Genomic DNA, 20,199 nt, shown 5'->3' with positions numbered 1-20,199 from the left:
CGAGACCCCACCCGGACCGCAGCGCCGCCCGCGGGCCCGCGGGCCGCAGAGGAAGGCAGGGGCCGGAGTCCCTCGGCCCCGCCCCCGGGCCGCCCTCGCCCCGCCCCGCCCCGCCCCGCCCCGCCCCTCGTCCTATCTCACCCCACCAGATCCGGGAGGCGGCGGGCTGCGATTGGAGGGCCCCGCGCGGCGTCGGCGACGCCAGGGGAGGTGGGGCAGCGCCGCGCCCGATTGGCGGGCGCGGCTGGGGGCGGGGCATCACGGGTAACCAGGCCCCGATTGGGCGGCGGGCGTGGCGGCGGGCCGGGCGGGCCCGGCATTTCCTCGGAGCGCTGCGCCGGCCGCGGGCAGTGGGGCGTCGGCGCGCCGAGATGAGGCGGGTGGTGCTGGTCACCGGGGCGAGCAGGTGAGGCCGCGGGGCGCGAGGCGGGCAGCGCGGGCGGGCGGGGCGGGCGGGGCTCCGGCCGGACGCCGCGCCGGGCCGCCGCCTTCTTGCCCGCGCGCCGGGCCCCGGGGCCGCGTGGCCGCGCTGACCCTCGCCTTGCGCAGCGGCGTCGGGCGGGCGCTGTGCGAGCGGCTGCTGCAGGAGGACGGCGCGCTGCACCTGTGCCTGGCCTGCCGGAGCCGCGCGCGAGCCGAGGCCGCCCGCGCCGCGCTGCTGGCCGCCCGGCCCTCGGCGCAGGTGAGCACCGTGCAGGTGGACGTCGCCGACCTGCGCTCCGTGCTGCGCGCCGCCGGGGAGCTCCGGCGCAGGTGAGCCTCCGGGACGCGGGCTTCCCCGCCGTGGCCGCGCCCCCCGCCCACGGGAGGGCGCCCCGCACCCCCGCGCCCCGCCCACGGGAGGGCGCCCCGCGCCCCACGCCCCGCACCCCCGCGCCCCGCGCGTTTCCTGGGGCGGGCGCGCGCCCGGCCGCCCTGGCCCCCGCGAGCCTTCCCTCGCCTGTCCCTCGGGCGCCGCCGGACTCGGCGTGGCAGGGGCGCGGTGCCCGTCCCCCCGGCCCCTCGGGGAGGACGTGTTGCCACAGGTGGCAGTGCGGCGTCTGGTAGGCACTGGGTGACTTAGCCCGACCTGAGGCGGCGAGGCGGGGAGGAGGCAGCGGGGGCGAGGCGTCCAGCCGCCGCAGCGCCCGGAGGCGGGCGCGCTCTCCGGGTTTAGGAAGCGAGGCCCGCGTGCGAGCTCGGGAACGGGCGGCTGGGCAGACAGACCTCTGGCTCAGGTCAGGGACCTCCCGCACCCGATGCCCAAAGGGGCATCGCTTGCGGACGGCGGAGAGCCTGAAGGACCCGCCCATCTGGCTGAACAGCGCCAGCCCGGGCCGCCGGGGCTCCCGCCCTGCCAGGTGCGGGCCTGAGCGCCGACGGGGACCGCGGGCCTCTTGGTCAGAGTAGACGCTCAGGCCCCTGCTCTTGGAGAGGTAAGACGCCCTTTTCCTGAGGCCAGGCCTTGCTCTGGTGTCCGGTGCGGTGTCCGCTCCGCTGAGCACCCTGCGCGTTCCCAGCAACAGTGGTTAATAGACTTCGATGAAAGTTTGCAAATTAGATGATGGGACACCCTATGGTTCATGGACCCACACTGTCTTTGTGACACTTGGTGATCTGATGGAATCAATATTTAGGCATTTTAAACAGTTTTGCAGTTAGAGGCACTTGGCTGTCAGTGACTTACAGGCTGACCAGGAGTGTGTGTGTGTGTGATCTGCATTGTCCTGGGCTCACCGGACTGTGTGTGCACAGAATCCAGGAGGCATTATGAATGCTCACAGCGCCTGTATCATGAGTGCAGGCGACACTTATCTTGAACCTGGTTGAAAAAAAGTACACTCAGATTCAGCCTTATGAGGTTTAAAAATGAAAAAGTTTTCTCAACTTGGCATGTCCCAGTTCCTCCATGACAAGCGTCCCGGAGGGAACCGCTGAGAGTTCGTTCAGCCTCTGTGACCTGGTCTCATTCCTGCGAGCGTCCATCATCCTGCGGTTCAGAGCACGGGGCGCGAAAGGGTCAGGGTTTTCAGCTTTAGTGAATATCTTGGCAGTCAGACTCCAGCATTGATGGGTCAGATTAGGTGAATGTCAGTGTTGTATAAATCTTGTCAACTAGGGAAGACGTGAATCTAAAGTAAATAAATAAATAAATAAGCCCCAAACTGCCTAAGACCAGAGGAGAGGGGGTTTAGTAGACTGAGGGTGGCTGCAGGGCCTACTTGGGGGTATGCAGTTGAGGGAGGATTGATCAGAGAGGGTCTGACTGGACAGCCTATTGTAGCTCCCCAAACCCTGCATGAAGCCACCGTGAGAAGAGGAGTCCTGCCCGTGGGTTTGATTCCTGGTCAGGGTGCATGCCCCAGGTTTCGGGCTTGATCCTCAGTAGGAGGCGTGCTGGAGGCAGCCGATCAGTGACTCATCACTGATATTTCAACACTCTCTCCCTTTCCCTTCCTCTCTCTGAAATATTTAAAAAAGACAAGGGGGAGGGGGGAGGGGGGGAGGAGTTGTTCCCACATGACCGGCCTCCTTGCCTTGCATTTTGCTTGCAGGTTTCAGAGGTTTGACTATGTGTACCTGAACGCTGGCATCATGCCCAACCCACACCTAAACCTCAGAGCGCTCTTCTCCAGCCTGTTTTCAAGGTAATTACCATTTTCCAGATACATGGGGCATTAGGAAGGTGTTTACTTCTCAGTCTAGTTTTGCCCTGGGATGTAAAGTTGCGGGGCAGAGGGGGTGTCAAGAAGAACGAAGACAGGAGGGAAGAAAAGCATTTGTCTCTCATGGGCAAAGTCACCGTCACCGTTCCTTGTTGCTCTGGGTCCACAATGTCTGTGACAGGAGTCCTTTAGAATTAGGCAGGTTGGCAGCGGGACTCCAGTCCCCAGGAAGGCTCCTTCGTGTCAGGTGCTCTGACCAGCAGGCTGGGGAGCCCCTACAACTCACTGTCTCCCTGGAGATACTTAATACAGTGCGGTGGCTTCCGAAAATGTCTGACCCCAGCCCACAGGAAGAAAGCTGCCTGACCTTGTGACCTCGTGTACTCATTCCTAGAAGTTGTCACTCTATATTTGTTTTACTCTTTTCCATTAAACTCACATACACACTCACGCCCACACTGGCCTTGACCTACTCTTACGATCTCACAGCAAACACCATAGTAGTATGTTTGATGCTCCACAAATGCCCAGTAAGAACCAGCTGCCAGACTGTGCTGGGCAGTTGCCCTCAGTTAGTGTGGGGGACGTCTCCTCCGCATAGCTGTTGTCCCCCAGGAACCTTGACTTGTAACCAATTTGGAAAGAGGTGAGGAGAATTTTAGCAGGCGTTTAGAGGCTCAGGTACCTGTTGGCAGCATGGGCTGTAGTGTGTGAGTACTTCGGGGGGAAGGAGGCATCTCCACATCATATCGGCACAGTCCCCCAGTCTGAGAAATAGGTCTTTTCGTTCCTGTTGTTACAGAATCAAAGACATGGGGTTGGGGGCGGGGAGGGCAGCAGGGAGCATCTCAGTGTCTCCAGTTGCAGGATTTTTGAAGGTCATGCAGTTGTCTTCTGCTGTTTCAGAAAAATGATTCGTGTGTTCTCCACAGCTGAAGGACTGCTGACCCAGGACGATAGGGTCACTGCCGACGGGCTCCAGGAGGTCTTTGCAACCAATGTCTTTGGCCACTTTGTCCTGGTAAAGTGTCAACAAGCCAACACTCGGTGCTGGGATCCTAAAGGCTGTCCGGGCACACCACAGCGCTGTTTTGTGAAGCTCAGTAGCGTGTTGCTGGTGTTTGATCTTTGAGTATTTAAATAGGATGGTCACTCTATTCTGAAAACATCGGTCCCTACAGCAGCCAATCGAGATATTACTTTTCTTTTGCCGTCACCTCTGGAGAGTGGAGAGAAAGTAGGAAGAAACACATAGGCCTTCAGAGCCGGGCTTGGCTTCAGATGGGAGGTAGCAGGCAGGCATTGAACGCCGATTCATAGCTAATCTCTTATCACCCTGATTCTCAATTTCTCAAGCACCTGTGCTGTGTGCTGCAATTCCAGGCACAGGTGTCAGGTGAAGCAGAGATCTGTACCTTGTCTGCCTTGTTCCGTGCTCCCGCCTCAGGTTAATATCATGGCGTAACGTTAGTGTCTAGCCTGAGTCACGCGGACCTTGTCCAGCGGCCGGCCACTCCAGGTGCTGGGACTCCTGATGCCGGCTTCACTGCTCACAGCCTGCTTCTCTGACACTCAGATTCACGCTCACTTTTCTGTACCTTGAGCCTGTTTTCCTGAAAATTAGACCACCTCCTGGAGGACTAGCCTATATTTATAATAAATTAAGATATATGCAAACATTGGGATATTATGAAACCATGAAAGGAAATGAGATAAATATTTTGCGCTGGTGTGGGACAGCCTCCAGGGTTTTATTCGTATGGAGAAGCAGCCTTCTGTATAGTGTGACCGCATTTGTGTAAACAAACAGATATATCATTACATACTCCATCTACGTGGGTATCATATTTCTAGAATGATACAAATGGAACACTGGCTGCCTTTGAACTGGGTGCCAGGGCCTCAGGTGTAAGTGGAGGTTCATGTTTTATTCTATATACTTTAGTACTATTTTTTATATGATACTAGTTTTTCAATCAGAAGTTAATTAAAATATAAAGTCAGGATGGGTTGAATTCTACCTGGCCATTTTAAAAATAAATTACAGAGATCATTATCTAATGTTTCCTTTATTTTTTCATAACCTTGTCTTTCTTTGCCCTCTGTTTGAATTGTTAAGTGATTGGTAAAGACAGATATCCATGTGGACTTATGGGTATGTAGTTTCTGCTTTGAGTTATAAATATGACTTTAGTTTCTTGTTCAGATGTTTCCACTGGGTCCTGTACATCTTGGCTACGCCCTCATTGTGATGGTTTTGTGTTTGTTTTAGGCACGTCCTTCCTGACACTTTAAGGTGCTTCAAACTCACTGTGCCTATTCCCTGCCCCAGGCCTAGAACCAGCCATTTCTTTAAGGAGATCTCTTCTTTTATTGGAGGGGATGTTAGATAGTAAGTCCTAGGTGCTTGTTGTTGAGGCAGCAGATGCTTCTGGGCCCTCTCAGCTGACACCAAGGGGGTGTGTATGTGTGTACCAGCCCACGTGTGTGCACATATCTGTACATATTTCCACATGTAACCATCGAAATCTTAATCACGGTGAACCCGAGTCCAGGCTGAGGTGTCAACTCCAATCCATTCCCCTGTGGGGCTTTCTGGCCCTGCCCCAGGCTTACTTGCGACGCCCACTCCCAGCGACAAATCTGCTCCATTCCAGTAGACATTGTAGTGGTTTCAGAACTGTTACCAGTACCACCCAGTAGACCTTGATACAGTTTTTGTTTCTTTTCCGCTCAGATTCGGGAGCTGGAACCTCTCCTCTGTCCCAGTGACAGCCCCTCTCGGCTCATCTGGACGTCCTCCCGCAGTGCCAGGAGGTCCAACTTCAGCCTGGAGGACTTCCAGCACAGCAGAGGCCGGGAGCCCTACAGCTCCTCCAAGTACGCCCTGGACCTTCTGAGCGTGGCCTTGAACCGAAACTTCAACCAGCGGGTGAGCCCCGCTCCCGTGCGGGTACCGGGAATCCTCTGACGGGGCTCGCTGTTCGCCCTGTGGTTTAGAAGATGCAACATTGTTTCTTGAGCAGGATCGTTGTGAGGAAGGATGAGACCTGAATGGGACTGATGGCTGGTGCATAGGAACGTTTTAGGGCAGAGACAGTGAGCTCCTGACCTCTTAGGTATACAGGGATGGTCACCGTCCTGCACTTCTCTCTAGCACAGCCACACTAACAACGCCAGGCGCTGCTGCTGAACACTTGCTGTGTTTTAGGTGCTCACTCTTCACCTGTGTATTTAATACCTTTCTTATACCTTTCCTGTCATGGTGAGGTAGGTCTGTGTATTCCCATCGTCCTATGAGGACACAGGTATGGGGAGGGCAAGTGAAGAACTAGTGGAGGGTGCAGCTCAGGGCGGGGCCCAGGCTGCTGACTTTGTGGCCTGGATTCCCCACCAAACCATCTGCCTCCTGGTGTTCATATGCACGTCATAGCCCAGTCTGGAGAGGTGGCCATCAGTGAGTCGTCTGAGCTGTGTGTGTCAGGACCCTAGGTATGGAGGGCGTTTCTGTAGGAGGCACCCTTGTCAGTCACGCTGGCTCTTGCGGCTCGGGGATCTGGAATGTACTGCGACCTTGTATGTCTCAAATCGTAACATCTCCTGTCCTTCCCACGGCATCTTCCTGATTGTGTTGACTGTTGTTGGAGTGTTTAGTTCCACTAATATTTATAGAAGGCTCACCATGTTTAAGGCACTGGGCCAGGCTCGGGGTTGAGGAGGAGGGAGGAATCACGAGATGACGGTGGAGCTGCCTGCTGTTGAGGGAGCAGCTTAAGTTGTGCGTTACACATAGCAGTCAGCCTCCATGGGTAGGACCTGCTCTGTGCTGCAGTGGAGGCCTGTCAGGTGGGGTCTCGCTTCTGCGTCGGGGCTCGCAGTCCTGCCCCTTAGAGGAGAGGTTGCCTAAGAGTAGAAGCTGAGAGCTCACTGCTGGGCAGGACTAATCCTGGCTCTGTCACTGCCTCTGTGACCTCGGCTAAAATGTTTAATCTGGGGCCTCTGTTTCCTCATTTGACCAGTAGGGGCAGTAGTGGTTCCTGCCTCTGGGGAAGGGCGGAGGGGGGTCTGAAGTTGTGGGGAAGAGAAGCTTCTTGGGTCTGCTGCTCAGGGGCTTCCTGTCCACACGACTGTCTGTCACACTGTCACACTGGGACTTCCTGCTTTATGTTTGAAAAACAAGATTAAAAGTAATAAAAATATAAGTTGAAATTGTTAGTATCAAAATAAGGTAAAATGTGGTAAAAATTAAACTGAATTCAGTGGTATAAAACAAGCCCCAGTTCTGCAGGGAGGCCCAGCTGCACAGGGTCCCCTTCTAGTCCCACGAGCTGTGTTACTGGGCTGTCTGTATGGGACAGAGCTTTCTAACATGACAAGTCCTGGGCTGCAGGCCTGTGGCAGGGACCTGATGGAGGTGGCCTCTGCGGGACCACACGGCCCTCCCTGCTCTGACCTCAGGACCCCACCTGAGGTCTGGGTCTGTACCTGCAGGGAGGCAGACACACAGGGCAGGTTTGTGTCCATATTTCCTGGAGCAAAACTTGGAGGCAGAGGCTGTGCTGTGTGTGTCTTTATCTCAAGTGGTTTTTAGGATCGATAAACTGATCTGCAGTTGGCCCAACAATGTGGAAAACTCGGGTAACCAGGCCCACTTTCTCCTTCAGCTGCAGGCCTGGCTGCTCTTGTCTGAGAGGGTTCTTGAGATCAGAGACTTTGTCTCCCTAGTTTTTGCATCCTGACTGCTCCTTACAGTGAGTTCTCAGTCCCTGATCCTTCCACTGAAATGGCCTCTCCAGCGTCCAGAACGTGCAGAGCAGAAACCCTTCCGGCCTGTGTCCTGGCTCCTTGGTGGTGTCCCTGATTCACCAGCCTGGAGCTGGACTGGGTCAGCACGCCCCAGCTCAGCCCTGCCTGCCCTTCTGCCCCCAGGGCCTGTTCTCTAGTGTGGTGTGCCCGGGGACCATGCTGACCAACCTGACCTACGGAATCGTGCCCTCCTTTGTGTGGACCCTGATGATGCCAATCATATGGCTGGTGAGTGAGCGCCTGCCCAACACCTCCTTTCTCTGCTTATGGAAGCTGTTCGGGTCAAGACCAGAAAGGTGTGTTTGATTGGTTTGTGAACTGATTTAAGAAATTGAACCTGGAGGTGGCAGAATCCCAGGTCACTTGAGGTTTGAAGTCTCATAGCTCCTAGCCACTGCTTCCCACCAGCCGAGCCTCAACAGCAGGTGTCCTCGGTCCCTGTCTCCGAGAGGGGTGTGTCCCTGAGCATGCTCCGTAGGTCCTGGGGCCGAATGTAGTGAACAGAGTCTTCTGAGTGCTGTGGTCACATGCATTTAGAGCTCCAGGAAGGGTGAGGGTGCCTCTGACCCATGAGTCGCGTGCTGGCTTTTCTGTTGTGTGTGTGGAGTATCTTCCGGGAGCACTGTGCCTTCAGTGCACCAGAAGATGCTGCTTTTAGGAACTGTCCTTCCATGGTGGCACTCAGGAAACCTGTCCCTCCGTCCCAGCGGGCGCAGAGAAGACAGGAGGAAATAAGCCTTGGTGTCCAGTGGTTGGCTCGGAGTGATGGACACTAGGGATATTTCTGTTTTAGACCCTTTATTCGTTGACACTTAAAAATGTTCAGTGATGAGAAATGCATGTGCCTTTTTAAATGTCTGAGTAAGTAACTCTTCTGCAACCTTGTTCTAAACCGCCAGAGAATGACAACTAATTTCTCTTCCTCAGCTTCGCTTCTTTACAAACTCGTTCACCTTGAAGCCGTACAACGGAGCCGAGGCCCTGGTATGTTACTGGTTGCGTGGCTTGTACGATCACTAGCAGATGTGAGCCGCAGGTTCCCTGGTGGCAGAAACCGTCTGGGCGGGAAAGACGGGAACGTGCCTGTGGAGACCCGCGGTCCTGCTGAGACCCGGTGAGGCTGCTGGTGCTGTGTGCCCTGGGACTGCCCGTCGTTGCAGGGACAGCACTGCGGAGGCTGAGCAGTGGGTCCCCAGGGGCAGGCAGAGCAGATGGTGGCCGGGCAGTCAGTGGGCTTCCTGGGGAGGTGCTCCCGTGGGTCGGGGCAGAGGCAGTGAAGACTCCCCTTCCTCCGCTCACAGCCGGGTCGAGCTGCTGCTCTGTCGGGAAGCCAGTGTGTTTCCTTCGCTGGGCCGCCAGGGGCTGCTGTGTTTCACCGTCAGGCAGCGGTCGCCAGTGGGTCATCGTCACGTCCGTCAGACACGTGACACCCCCATGTCTCTGCTGCTGGGTTCGGGTCACCAGGTGACCTCACCGTCCTCTGAGCACTGTCTGGGTGAAGTTCCCGTTTAAAGTCACTCTGTGTTTGTCCCTCCCTCCACGGGCTCCTTCAGGACTTTCCTGTTCATCGGGAGACGTGAGGCCCTAGCGCTGTCCTGCGCATGCTCAGTAGATTCTTAAATCCGGCTGAATGAGAGTGAGCTGGGAAAGCATCTACCAGGGATCAGCTAACACACCAGCTGACACTCTTGTTCTGGAAAGTGCTGCAGAGATAAGTGCGTCTGTGGTAGGGACACAAGCGGATTGCAGAATCAGGTGCTTTCAAACTATTTTTTTCCCATTGCTTTTCAGAGAGAGTAGAAGGGGGGAGAAGGGGAGAGAGAGAGAGACATCCTTGGTTGCCTCCCACACGTGCGCCGACCGGGTCTGGGAGCAAACCCGAAACCCAGGGCTTTCAGTCATTCCCGTGACTAGGAATCGAACCTGTGACCCTTGGTGCTCAGGCGGATGCTCTAACCGCTGAGCCACACCGGCCAGGGCATTCAGACTAACTCTCATTAGTCCTTAATGTATTTGCCAAACCTGTAGACATTTCAGTGAACATCCCTTTAGGGATTGGCCACTCCACACAGCAAGTGGAAAACCAAAGGCCAGAGGTCAGGTTTGCGCCGAGCGGCCCGTGGGGACTGGAAGAGGAAACTGTTATGAGGAGCTCAGTCCGGTTTAGGGAAAGAATGAGGGTGGGAAATAGGCAACAAGCAAGACTCTGCCCTCGGCGGCGAGTGCTGGGGACGCTCGGAGTGGGGGGAGCGGGGCGGACAGGCAGCTTGACCCCAGGGCCATGGTTTTTAAAATAGTGTGTGACTGCTGCAATTTCCTGACCAGCGGCGGGTGGGCGACCACCCCACAGGCTGTGACGCTGCGGGTGCGGGCCGGGGGGAAGCGCTCTGTCGTCAGGTGAGCTTCCTCTCCCCAGACAGGCTCAGCATGAGGCACGGGTTGGATTCTATTCAAATCCCACTTCTCCAGCTCCCTGCCAGGAACCCCTGGGTGCACTTTTTCACTCAGTCTTTTATTGTCTGTAGAAAAAATTATAGGAATAAATGAGAGATGGCATATTGTAAGGGTTCAGTATATTTCAGCAGGTAATTTTTTTTTTTAAATTTATCTTTAATGTTGAAAGTATTACAGGTGTCCCTCTTTTCCCCCCATGGACCCCCTCTACCCCATCAGCAGGTAAAATTTTAAAGAAAATTTTTCATGCAAGCAGCATGCCCTGGCACGTGAACTGACAGATGTGTGGGACAGATAGGAGGTTACAGCAGGCCCACGGCACACAGGCACTTGGGTGACACTGGTATTTCCAAATAGTGGGGAAGAGAGGCTGTTCAGCAGATGTTGCCAGAAAAGCAGGGCCTTTTCTTCAGGCCTGACACCAAATAAAATTATAGATAAATGAAAAGATTTATACATAAAAGTTAAAATATGTCATTACTGGAAGAGCACAGGGACATTAGCTACTCCCAGGACCTGTAAAAGACAAGACAGAATTTTTTTTAAAACTCTCACTGGAGGACATTTTCTCCATTGTTTTTTTCAGAGAGAGTGGAATGGAAGGGGAGAGACAGAGAAAAACATCCATGTGAGAGGGACACAATGATTGGTTGCCTCCGGCCACCCCCCGATGGATGGGCATCGAGCCTGCAACCAACGTGCATGCCCTTGACCAGAATTGAACCCAAGACCCGTCAGTTCATGGGCCAAACTGTCCAGCAGGCTGCCCTATCCCTATTCTTTCTCCAAGTCCTAGCGTGGCTCATGACGTGACCACTAGGTGGTCGAGAGGATTTCTGGTTTGTCTGGAGCAAGGCGCTCGCTCTCACGTCCCACCAGCCATGCTGGCCTTGGTCAGGACAGAAACAATCGCCCCCTCTTCCCTTCCAGGTGTGGCTCTTCCACCAGAAGCCTGAGTCTCTTAACTCTCTGACCAAGTATCTGAGCGCCACCACAGGCTTCGGGAGCAACTATGTGACGACCGAGAAGGTACACTGCACTGTTCCTGGGTTTCCTCCTGGCCCTGTCCTTCAATCCTACACGCTGAGCGCCTTCCTACCCCACAGTAGTGTCCATGTCATTTCCGCTCCAGTCACCCTTCTCTCCCCTTCCTTTCCAGATGGACCTCGACGAAGACACTGCTGAAAAATTTTACCGAAAACTACTGGCCCTGGAAAAGCACCTTAGGGTCACCATCCTGAGTGCAGATTAGCACAGCTGACAGTGACCGTGAACCCCTCTGCCCTCTGTGGCTCGTGGGCTCCTGGTGGGTGGGATGGCGCTGTTTGCAGTGAACTGAACTCTCACTGTCTTTCTCCCTCCGTCCAGTGTTCTCTCGAAGGCTGTGCGTGCTTGTGGAAAAGGTTCATAAAGTAAAACATCACTTAGCTATTCTCTGGAGTGGTGTCCCCCATCGAGCTCTGCTAGCATAACCCAGCGGTCACCTCTGTCCATGGGTTTACATTCTGCCAACTGGAGCCCAAGCCACGCTCTGGGACGAGGCATGGCCTCGAGTAGCCGAGATGCGGGCACACTGGTCCTCCTGTTGGCCTGTCGTGGCAGGACACACAGCCACTCTGAGTGACAGTCTCAGCTGTGCCCCTTTCCTGTGAGCATTGCCTTAGGTCTTCCACCTTAATTCTTCCACCCCTCCTAACAGTCCTGAGATTCAGTCCTGACCACCCCATCCAGGTGCCTTGTAGTTTCTCAGGAACCACTGAATGTGTGCTTGGCTGCCTCTCTTATTTCTCCCTTATTTTAAAAGCGTCTTGCTGACATTGAGGTTAGTCCATGTGACCGTGGGCCTGGCTCTAACTCCATCTGAAAGTGTGTTCACTGCTGACACCTGCTTCCACACTCACATTTTAATGCATGTAAATGGGCAGGAAATGTTTTACATTGTTTCAATGAAATTTTCCAGCTGAGCTATTGGGCAGGGTAGAGCTATTTGACACGAAGACAAAAATGCTAAAATGCTTAGATGTTTTTACCCTAAATGTCACCATACCTGGGATACAGTGAAGTGAGTGAAGTTTCGGGTTAGTAAAAGTGAAAAATTATATATCAATGTAATTGTTACACACTTTGAAGTATGAATATTTTGTTATAATTTCTCTCCTTTTGTTGCTAAAGGTATTTTCAATTAAGTTGAACATTCTGTACATGAACATGAGGGTGGCACTCGCTGTGAGAGCGTGAGCGCAAGGGTGAAGCCAGGGCCCGAGGGCAGCGGTCTTGCCTCGCCTTGTGCCCGGCGGAAGCCCATTTGATCTGCAGGCACAATGACTGCTTCCTCTGCTTGAGGGAGGGTGAGCACTGAGTGCAGGAACTGTGAAGGAAGGAAACGTTTTCTGAGGTGGATGACTGCGAAGCTGTTATCCGAGTAGTAAGTTGAATGTGGCTCAGATGCTAGTTAAGGCACTGAGTGAACCCTCAATTCTGTGGCCATGTGTGAAGTGTGGACACAAAATGGATGAGGTATTGTTGGACGTACAGACAGACCTGGGTCTGCCAGGCATGTGGAGATAGGAGCATGATGCAGGAGGAGCCTGCAGAGCGTGTGTGTCTCGGGTCTACAGACAAAGGGGACGTGGATGGGTTTCATCGTCTGAGGCTGGGGCTGTGCCATGCTCATGCAGCCTTGGTGGCTGGTGCCCTGGCCTTCAGCTGTGGCTGCAGGAGAAAGACCCGCACAGAACGGGGAACCCACCCTGGGGTGATGGTGATAGGGACTGAGGAGGAGACTAGAAGGCACAGATGGGTGGCGCTGGGTGGTTTGCACAGCGGGCTGTGTCCCGCTGGCCCAGCCTTGGCACTGCCAGTAAATGAATGTTCCTGACCCGGGTGTTGCCCCGGCCTGCCTCCCCAGTCCTTTTGCTTCTTGGAAGGAAATGTTGGAGGGAGCACATTTCTTGCAAATTGTTCATGATTAGATTCAAGTCTGATGTGAGCCGTTGGAGGTGGGAATGAGAAAACCAAAGTGAGGCCACCTAGAAATGCAGGCAGTCGGCAAGGCCGCGCCGAGGGCAGGGTTGGCTGAGTCCTGTTCTCAGACGGGGCCTGGGCACAAGGGCCTGCCGTGTGGCCAGCAGGTGGCGCCACAGGATCAGAACTCGGAACTACACCGGTGGTCAATGCAGATTTGTATTTTGACAACTTTAGCAACGGGTGTGTCACTTAACCTGTCCTCAGAAGACTCATCTCCCCTCATTTTTCATACACTGGCATTGTGGATTCAGGGAAAGGGGAAAAACGGGTCTAAAGTAAAATTGAGTGTTACGGTGAGGGGTGCTGGATGGTCAGAGAGGAGGTGACTTAGATGCTACCCTGCTCTGGGTTGATGGGTCCCCGTGCCCGAATATCTCCCCAATGCTGAGCATCCTCTCAGACTCGGGGGGCACCCTGTGTCGTAGGTAATGGGCATTGGCGGCCTTGGCAAACAACTCGAGGAAGGAGGGCACCGAGGACTCCCTGTTGAGGTTTCCCACACACTCCGTGGGCCCCAGGGACATGTGTCCCCCACCATGGAGGTCCAGCTGCAGGCCGGTGTCTTCTGACCTGACCTCCTCACAGTGGGCCACTCCATGGCTACCTGCTGGGAGGTCTGCGGGGCCAGTGGGCATGGCTTCGTCTGGTGGCTTCTCTTCTGTGAGGTGGGAGGTGGCACAGCTTTGAGACAGCAACTGCTCTTTGCTTCTCACAGGGTCCTGGAGGCCAGTGTGGTCGGAAGGAGGCACCTGGAACCCGGTTTTGTGTACTTTTTGGGTTGTGTTGGCCAGTGCTCTGGGAAAGAGAGTAGAAAAAATAGAGTTCTCTGAAAACCGATGAAGATGCCCATATTTAGAATTTTCAAGTTATCAGACCATGGCCCCCACCATGTAGTGTTAGCCGGGGTAACAGAGTGGGTGAGGGGGTGGAAGGTGAGATGAGCAGGGACATCTCTGTGCTGAAAACAGGGACAGTGTTTCCTCAGGGAGGGGACAGTGGGAGGAGGCATTGGTGCCACAGTGTGTGCTGAGTGAGCATCTCACCTGACTCGAGTGGCCGGTGGGACTCCATGCTTCCCTCCCTGCGATGGCCACTCAGGAATGTGTCCTGGTCTCTTCTGAATTCCATTCCCAAAATAGGAGGGGTGCTTTTTCTTGATATCTGCTTTGAGTTAATTAATACGTATTATGGGTTGAGTTTTCCCCCAGATGTCATCTATAGGAGTCCTAACCCCAGGAGTTCAGAATGTGGCCGTTGGAGGTGGGGCCTGACAGAGGCGATCGAGTTGAGCTGAGGTCACTAGGGGGTTCCTAGTCTGCCATGACTGGTGTCCATAAGGAAAGGGGAAATGTGGACACACATACTTGCAGAGGGAAGTGAGGAGTCAGGAGAAGACACGTGGATGGGGCCTGGACAGAGCCTCCCCTCTCGTCCTCAGGGGGCAGCCCTGCCCACACCTTGAGCTTGGACTTGCTGCCTCCAGAACAGAGGCCCTGAATTCTGTTTATGCCCCAGTCTGTGGCACTTGGTTAGGGTGCCCTGAAACCTGGTGGAAAGAAGAAGGGAGAGAAGCTGGAAGCTGGTTCTCTGTGCTGGAGCTGTGATCTTGTGGCACCAGGCAGAGCTGACGGTGGATGTCAGCAAAACAGCCATCCAGTGTTTTCCTGAAACGTGTTGAGGAGGCTCTACAAACCCAGGATCAGAGGGTTAAGCTGCTGGCCCTGGAGGTTTTGTTTGAATGTTTTATTTGTCAAGCAGGGTGTTTGCAACACAGAATAACCACTGGGTGTGAGTGACAGTCACGGGGCTTCCTACCCACCTGGGCAGGGCCCACACGTCCACCTCGGTGTGTGGGCTCTTCACTCTGAGTCAGCAATTCAGCATCAGTTCCTCAGGGCAACTGCAGAGCACCCGTGGGTCTCCAGACACCTCCCCAGGTGGCCATGGGCTGGAAGTCTTGCACCTGTTGCTCTAAGTCTCTGAGTTCCCTGATTCAACGCGGGGTTGTAGGCATCAGGCAGGGGAAACATGACCAGACTGGAGCCTAGAATTCACACGAAACTCCTAAAACCCTGTCTTCTGATCACTGCTTTGTGGGTAGTCAAGACAAGATAGTCCTTTGTGGGCCCCTTCCTCTGTTGCCTGTGTCTCTGTGTGTCTGTGTGTGTCTGTGTGCAATGCATGTGTGCATGTGTGTATATGTATCTGCCTGTGTATGCCTGTATGTGTGTATGTGCGTGAACTTCACTTATTCCCTACACACTAAGAGATTTTGAGCTTCTCCCAGCCAGGTCACTATTCTGCAGTTTTAGACCCGAGAAGCCAACAGGTTGGGCAGCGAGCATATCTTTTCCCCAAAACGTGATCTTTCTGCAGAGTTCGCTCCGGGGAGGCATGGCATGGCGCCTGTCTTCATCCAGTTGTCCGATTGACAAGTGTTTGTCTGCCTGTTTTGTGCCAGGAAATGTACTCTTGACTGGCAATCCCGCCTTCTCAGTATCTCAAGGTCCTCATTCTCTTCAGCTGGCCAATGCCCAGGCCTGAACCTTGGGGTTCTGCTATGAGGTCTTTCCTCATCACTGTAGCCAGAGGGGTCCTCTGACTATGGAACGTGCCGTCTCCCCACTCCCAACCCTGCAGGCTGAGGTCTCAACACTTCTGCAAGACCTGTGGAGCTGCCTGCCCCTTCCTGCCCCTCAGAATCCTGCAGACCAAGCTCTTGGTGGCAAATCCTGCTCATGTGCATGCACTGTCTTGTCCCTGTGACAGTGCCCACTGTTCCCCGCCTGTCCACTTGCCGCCGCCTCCAGCATTCAGCTTGTGCATCACCTCTTTGGGGGAGTTCACCTGAGGCCTTTGATGGACACAGGACCCTGACCCTCCTGCCCTACCCTGGAAATACCTCCACCTTAGCAGTTAGCGTTTCTATCATAACCTTCTGCAGGCACAGTGACCTCCTGACTTTGAGGTGAGCACCTGGAGGGCACAGTTTCCCTTATTTGCATTTTTGCATCTATCCCAGTAACTGTGAGGGTGCTTTGTGATGTCTGGTCCCTAAAACCCCTGTCCCAGAATAATCTGTGAATTCCTAACCTAATGTTCCAGACTCTATAGGGAGAGCTGGGATGCACTTTGAGCAGTCTCCCAACTGGCCTACCATGGAATCTCAACAGCAATTTTGTTAAATGAAACTTTGAGAAACGCTGCCCAGTGCAGGGCCTGGTAGACACAGAGACTTACTACGTCTTCCCTTTTCCCCTCACTGTCAAGAAGTCTGAGGCTCGCCTGGCTGGGCGTGGCTCAGCGGTTGAGCGTCGACCTAGGATCCAGGCGATCAGGGTTCGATTCCCGGTCAGGGCACATGCCTGGGTTGCGGGCTGTGGCTGATCAATGACTTTCTCATCATTGATGTTTCTAGCTCTCTCCTCCTTTCCTCTCTCTGAAATCAATAAAGATATATTTAAAAAAAAAAAAAAGTCTGAGGCTCAGAGAGGATATGACTTTCCAAAGGACAGGGTCAGAGGCCCCTGCACCAACATGTCTGCCTCTTTCCACATCACCTGTCACTGAGGCGACTGGCCAGGACCTCCCCTGCCTCACCCATCCTGGACCCCTGAAGCAGGTCTCTGCTCTTCAGTGTCCTTCTGGAGGGTCTCGTCTGGTTTATCTTATTTGGTGCAAATGGGAATTGGGAGCAGAGAGGTTTGGTTTCATGTTCACAGTCATCTGTCAGACTGGGTTAGATGTGACCACCAGGCGAGAGGTGCAGACACTACTCTAGGCTCTGTGTCCCTGAATCAGCTGTCAGACCTAAACGACTGACATGGGATTGTGATACCTGGCGCCCCGGACCTGCTGTGTGGTCGAAGGGCTGAGTCCTGGCACCTGCATGGCAGGAGCTGCAGCTGTGCAAAGTTGAGATAGACCCATCCTGTGCTGAATTACGAAATCATCTTAAAACCCAGCTGTTCATAGCTGCAGTCCCATAACAACCCATGAGTGGTTGACTGGGAAGAGCAAACACAAAGGCCTTACTTTGTGTTCAGGTGCTGTGCCAAGTGCCTGCTGCACCCCAGACAACTTCCCAGGTAGGTGCATCATTCCCATTTTACATTTGAGGAAACTGAGGCACTGGCAGGTGCAGTAAGAGGCTGGAGGACTCAGCTAGTAAGGGATGGAGTGAGGGTTTCAACACTGAGAAGTGAACCCAGAGCCTGTGGTCGTGGATAAAGGTGGGACCTTGGGCAGGGAGCTTGATTCCCTCCTCGCTGAGCAGTGTAGGTGGCTCTGGAGGTCTGAGACACCAGACACCACTGTGTAGATGGATGATCAGTAACTACTAACTAGAAACTAGTTTTTAAACTTAGGTTATTCTAATTATAACTACTTATCTCTGCAGTCTGTGGACCACACAGGGTTCTCAGTGGGGTGTGTGTCGGGAAGAGCAATTCTTTGGACACAGGAGGATTAGGGGAGGGATTACTGTACAGAATATGAGAGCAGGCTTCTAAGTAAAGAGACTTCTTCAGGGAAATGACAGAAACATTGGCCGTTTGATTAAGAACAAGAAAGCCCAGTCCAGACGGACACAGTGCAGCAGTCTGAGCTGTTCTAGTGTCAGAGGAATGTGTGGGCTCTGAGCTCTGGGTGCAGGCCGGGCGGAGCTGAGAATTCCCGCTTCCTGGCTCAGCCTGTCGGAGGCCACCTGTCTCCTCTGTACTCAGGTCACTAACCCCAGGAGCTTTGATTTTAATTCCTTTCATAAGGTGACTTCATGCAACAATTGCTCAGTGAGTGGTTGTGGACCAGGCATAAAAAAGAGGTGAAACCCACTCAACCCAGAGGTGGCAAATGGAAAGCAGAATGAAAAATAAGGCCCTGGCTGGTGTGCTCAGTGGCTAGAGCGTCAGCTGGCCTGCAGACTGAAGGGTCCCAGGTCTGATTCTGGCTGAGGGCATGTACCTGTGTTGCAGGCTTGACCCCCTGCCCCCATCAGGGCACGTGTGGGAGGCGACCTATCGATGTGTCTCTCTCACATCCACGTTTCTCTCTCTCTCTTTGAAAAGCAAAGGAAAGAACATCCTCGGGTGAGAGTAGAAAACGACGGTTCAAGGAGAGAGCCCAGGGTCCGGCCAGCGTGTTGGCTCGAGGAGGCCGGGTGGCCTCCGGGCTGTGTGGCGGGGAGGGCGGGGGACTGGCCCTGAGCTAGGGGCAGGCCTGCTGCCCGGCCCTCCTGCCCCCGCCCCCGGGTGCCTACCTTGCTGCAGCCTCTGCAGGTCCCTGTGCAGCTGTCTCTGTTCCCAGGCCAGCAGCCTCAGGCGGTACAGGTGGGTTTGCTCCAGTCTCTGCAGGTGTCGCCCCAGCCTGGCTTCGGCCTGCTTGGCATGCTTCCTCTCCAAATCCAGCTGCTTATACAGTGGTCCCCTGACTGCGCGCCCCTCCATCCCCTTCATGGTCTGCAGACAATGAAACCAGGTTCTCCCAGGCGCCACGGAGACCCCGCCACAGCAAGACTGGGCACCGACCCCTGGCTTCTCTCAGACGTCAGTGTGGGTGAGCTTCTGACCCACAGCCCCTCGTGAGAGGCAGTCATGCTGGCAGGAAGTTTGCTTTGTAGGGAAATGAGTTTCCAGGGGACCCAGAAGAATGGAGGGGAAGTCGCCCCTCTGAGCCTCGGTCTCTTTGCCCATCAGTCAGTGAAAGATGACAGGCTTCCCCACAGCCCTGGTCACACTGCCATGAGGATCAAGGGGGAGGTATACAAGCAACTCTTTGGGGAAAGAAAAGAAGAAATGCTATCTGTACAGAAGCCATCACCTCCCGGCTCCTCAGGTGTCCTGCTCAGGGGTCTCAGAGGACTGGGGGACTTGGGGCCCCTCTGTGCATTCACTCATACCTGCAGGTCTGCACAGCTGCTCCGCTAGGGATGAGGGTCCCAGCGGTGGGACGCTGCTCAAGCTCTCAAGGAGGTTGCAGTCTGGCGACTGGGGAGCCAAATCAGAACAACCAGTCTCTCAGAAGTGCAAAGAGTGGGACCCGCTGGCTGAAGGCAGCGCAGACATGCAGAGCAGGGTGTCTGGCAGCCCCGAGGCCCCTCTGCGACCCGACACAGCTCCTTGCCCTGCCTTCAGCCGTGTTCCCAGAACTGCCATCCTCTCCACCCTTCTGGACACTGAGGACCAAGCCCGGGTGACCCCTCCCTCCTGGAGCTGTGTGGCACCAGGGGCGGCGATGGGTCTCTCTGCCAGGTCCCCACAGCACTCAGAGCGGAGAGTGCACCAGGAGCCCCGGGGGTGGGTGGGTCCCTATCAGTCGTAGGGCAGCAGGTCAGGAGAGCGAGGAGGAGGCCGGAGCAGTGCGGCCTGAGCCCCTGCTGGCCGGGCAGCACCTACCTGCAAGCCTGGCGCTCGGGCGGGAATGCTGCTGGGCCTTTCTCTGGCTGGTGGATGAACTTGCTTCGGTAGGCCCAGGAGTCGGTGTTGGGGTGCGGAGGGGGCCGGTGGGGAGTGCTGAAAGCTCGCCCGCCGCCTCCCCGGTCAGGAATGCTGGCTGCCTGGGCCGGGCACCATCCCAGGCTCTAAGTGGCTCTGCGAGGACACGTGCCAGCATCCCGCCCTCCCTGGAGGGCCCCGCCCCTTGCTGTCCTGGGCCGTGTCCATGGGAGCCCAGAGTGAAAGCCAGGGGAGTCTGTGCTCTCACCCCCCTTTCTCTCCGCTTTGCCACCCCCCTCCCCTCCCCTCCCCACTGTGGTTTTTCTCAGGCTGTGCACTGGTGTGGGGCAGGAGGAAGCTGCTTTACTCGGCGTTGCTGCTCACCACGCTGACTTCCCCAGGCCTCTACCCATGTTCCCTGCGTTTTAGTGCCAATTATTAAGATTTCCCGAGCTGTGACCCCAGAACCAGGCAAAGTGAAACTTCAGTCAGCTTTGGGACCATCTTTGGGGCAAGCTGCAGTGGCCAAGGCGACCCCTTGGCTATGGAAAAGGTGTTAGTGGTATTTTGGTCGTTGCCTTGTGCTTCATCCAGAACAAGAGGCACTAATGTTCCACAGGGTTTGTTAATCTTTCCAGAGCCTCCTGGGAGGCAGCCAGGCGGGTTACCCATGGTCACCCAGCACGGGGCTTTCTAAGGAGATCCTGTGAGGGGGGTGCCCTGTTCTCTCACCAGACAGTGTTCCCTTCCCCTCCCCTCCCCTCCCCTCCCCTCCCCTCCCCTCCCCTCCCCTCCCCTCCCCTCCCCTCCCCTCCCCTCCCCTCCCCTCCCCTCCC

At 55.1% G+C, this 20,199-nt stretch overlaps 2 protein-coding genes across 2 annotated transcripts; one reads left to right on the top strand and one right to left on the bottom strand.

Annotated features, from left to right (window-relative positions):
• Positions 1 to 371: 371 nt before the first annotated feature.
• HSD17B7 (hydroxysteroid 17-beta dehydrogenase 7) lies at positions 372 to 11,336 on the top strand. Its single transcript, XM_087828220.1, has 9 exons — positions 372 to 406; positions 550 to 753; positions 2,535 to 2,627; positions 3,552 to 3,666; positions 5,383 to 5,577; positions 7,575 to 7,679; positions 8,379 to 8,435; positions 10,836 to 10,934; positions 11,065 to 11,336. Exons 1-9 carry the CDS (start codon positions 372 to 374, stop codon positions 11,155 to 11,157), a joined length of 996 nt encoding a protein of 331 aa, XP_087684346.1. The 3' UTR covers positions 11,158 to 11,336.
• Positions 11,006 to 19,586, bottom strand: CCDC190 (coiled-coil domain containing 190). Its single transcript, XM_087828219.1, has 4 exons — positions 19,325 to 19,586; positions 18,190 to 18,388; positions 13,976 to 14,093; positions 11,006 to 13,799 (listed from the first exon to the last, which is right to left on the bottom strand). The coding sequence occupies exons 2-4, from the start codon at positions 18,383 to 18,385 to the stop codon at positions 13,244 to 13,246; spliced, it is 870 nt and encodes a 289-aa protein (XP_087684345.1). The 5' UTR covers positions 18,386 to 18,388; positions 19,325 to 19,586; the 3' UTR covers positions 11,006 to 13,243.
• Positions 19,587 to 20,199: the final 613 nt, after the last annotated feature.

This window comes from Miniopterus natalensis, chromosome 19, assembly GCF_054644295.1.
Source record: "Miniopterus natalensis isolate mMinNat1 chromosome 19, mMinNat1.hap1, whole genome shotgun sequence".
Classification (NCBI taxonomy): domain Eukaryota; kingdom Metazoa; phylum Chordata; class Mammalia; order Chiroptera; family Miniopteridae; genus Miniopterus; species Miniopterus natalensis.
The sequence above is the reverse complement of the archived record's forward strand: the minus strand, read 5'-3'. Positions and strand labels throughout refer to the sequence as shown.

Excerpts from the sequence above, each read along its gene's own strand:
- CCDC190 (XM_087828219.1), bottom strand. The coding sequence starts at position 18,385 with ATGAAGGGGATGGAGGGGCGCGCAGTCAGGGGACCACTGTATAAGCAG. Across the intron at positions 14,094-18,189 it reads CCTGCAGAGGCTGCAGCAAG|ATATCAAGAAAAAGCACCCC; the intron begins GTAGGCACCCGG and ends AACTCAAAGCAG. Across the intron at positions 13,800-13,975 it reads CCACCGGCCACTCGAGTCAG|ACTTGAAAATTCTAAATATG; the intron begins GTGAGATGCTCA and ends CATGGTCTGATA.
- HSD17B7 (XM_087828220.1), top strand. The coding sequence starts at position 372 with ATGAGGCGGGTGGTGCTGGTCACCGGGGCGAGCAG. Across the intron at positions 3,667-5,382 it reads TCTTTGGCCACTTTGTCCTG|ATTCGGGAGCTGGAACCTCT; the intron begins GTAAAGTGTCAA and ends TTTTCCGCTCAG. Across the intron at positions 7,680-8,378 it reads TGATGCCAATCATATGGCTG|CTTCGCTTCTTTACAAACTC; the intron begins GTGAGTGAGCGC and ends TCTCTTCCTCAG.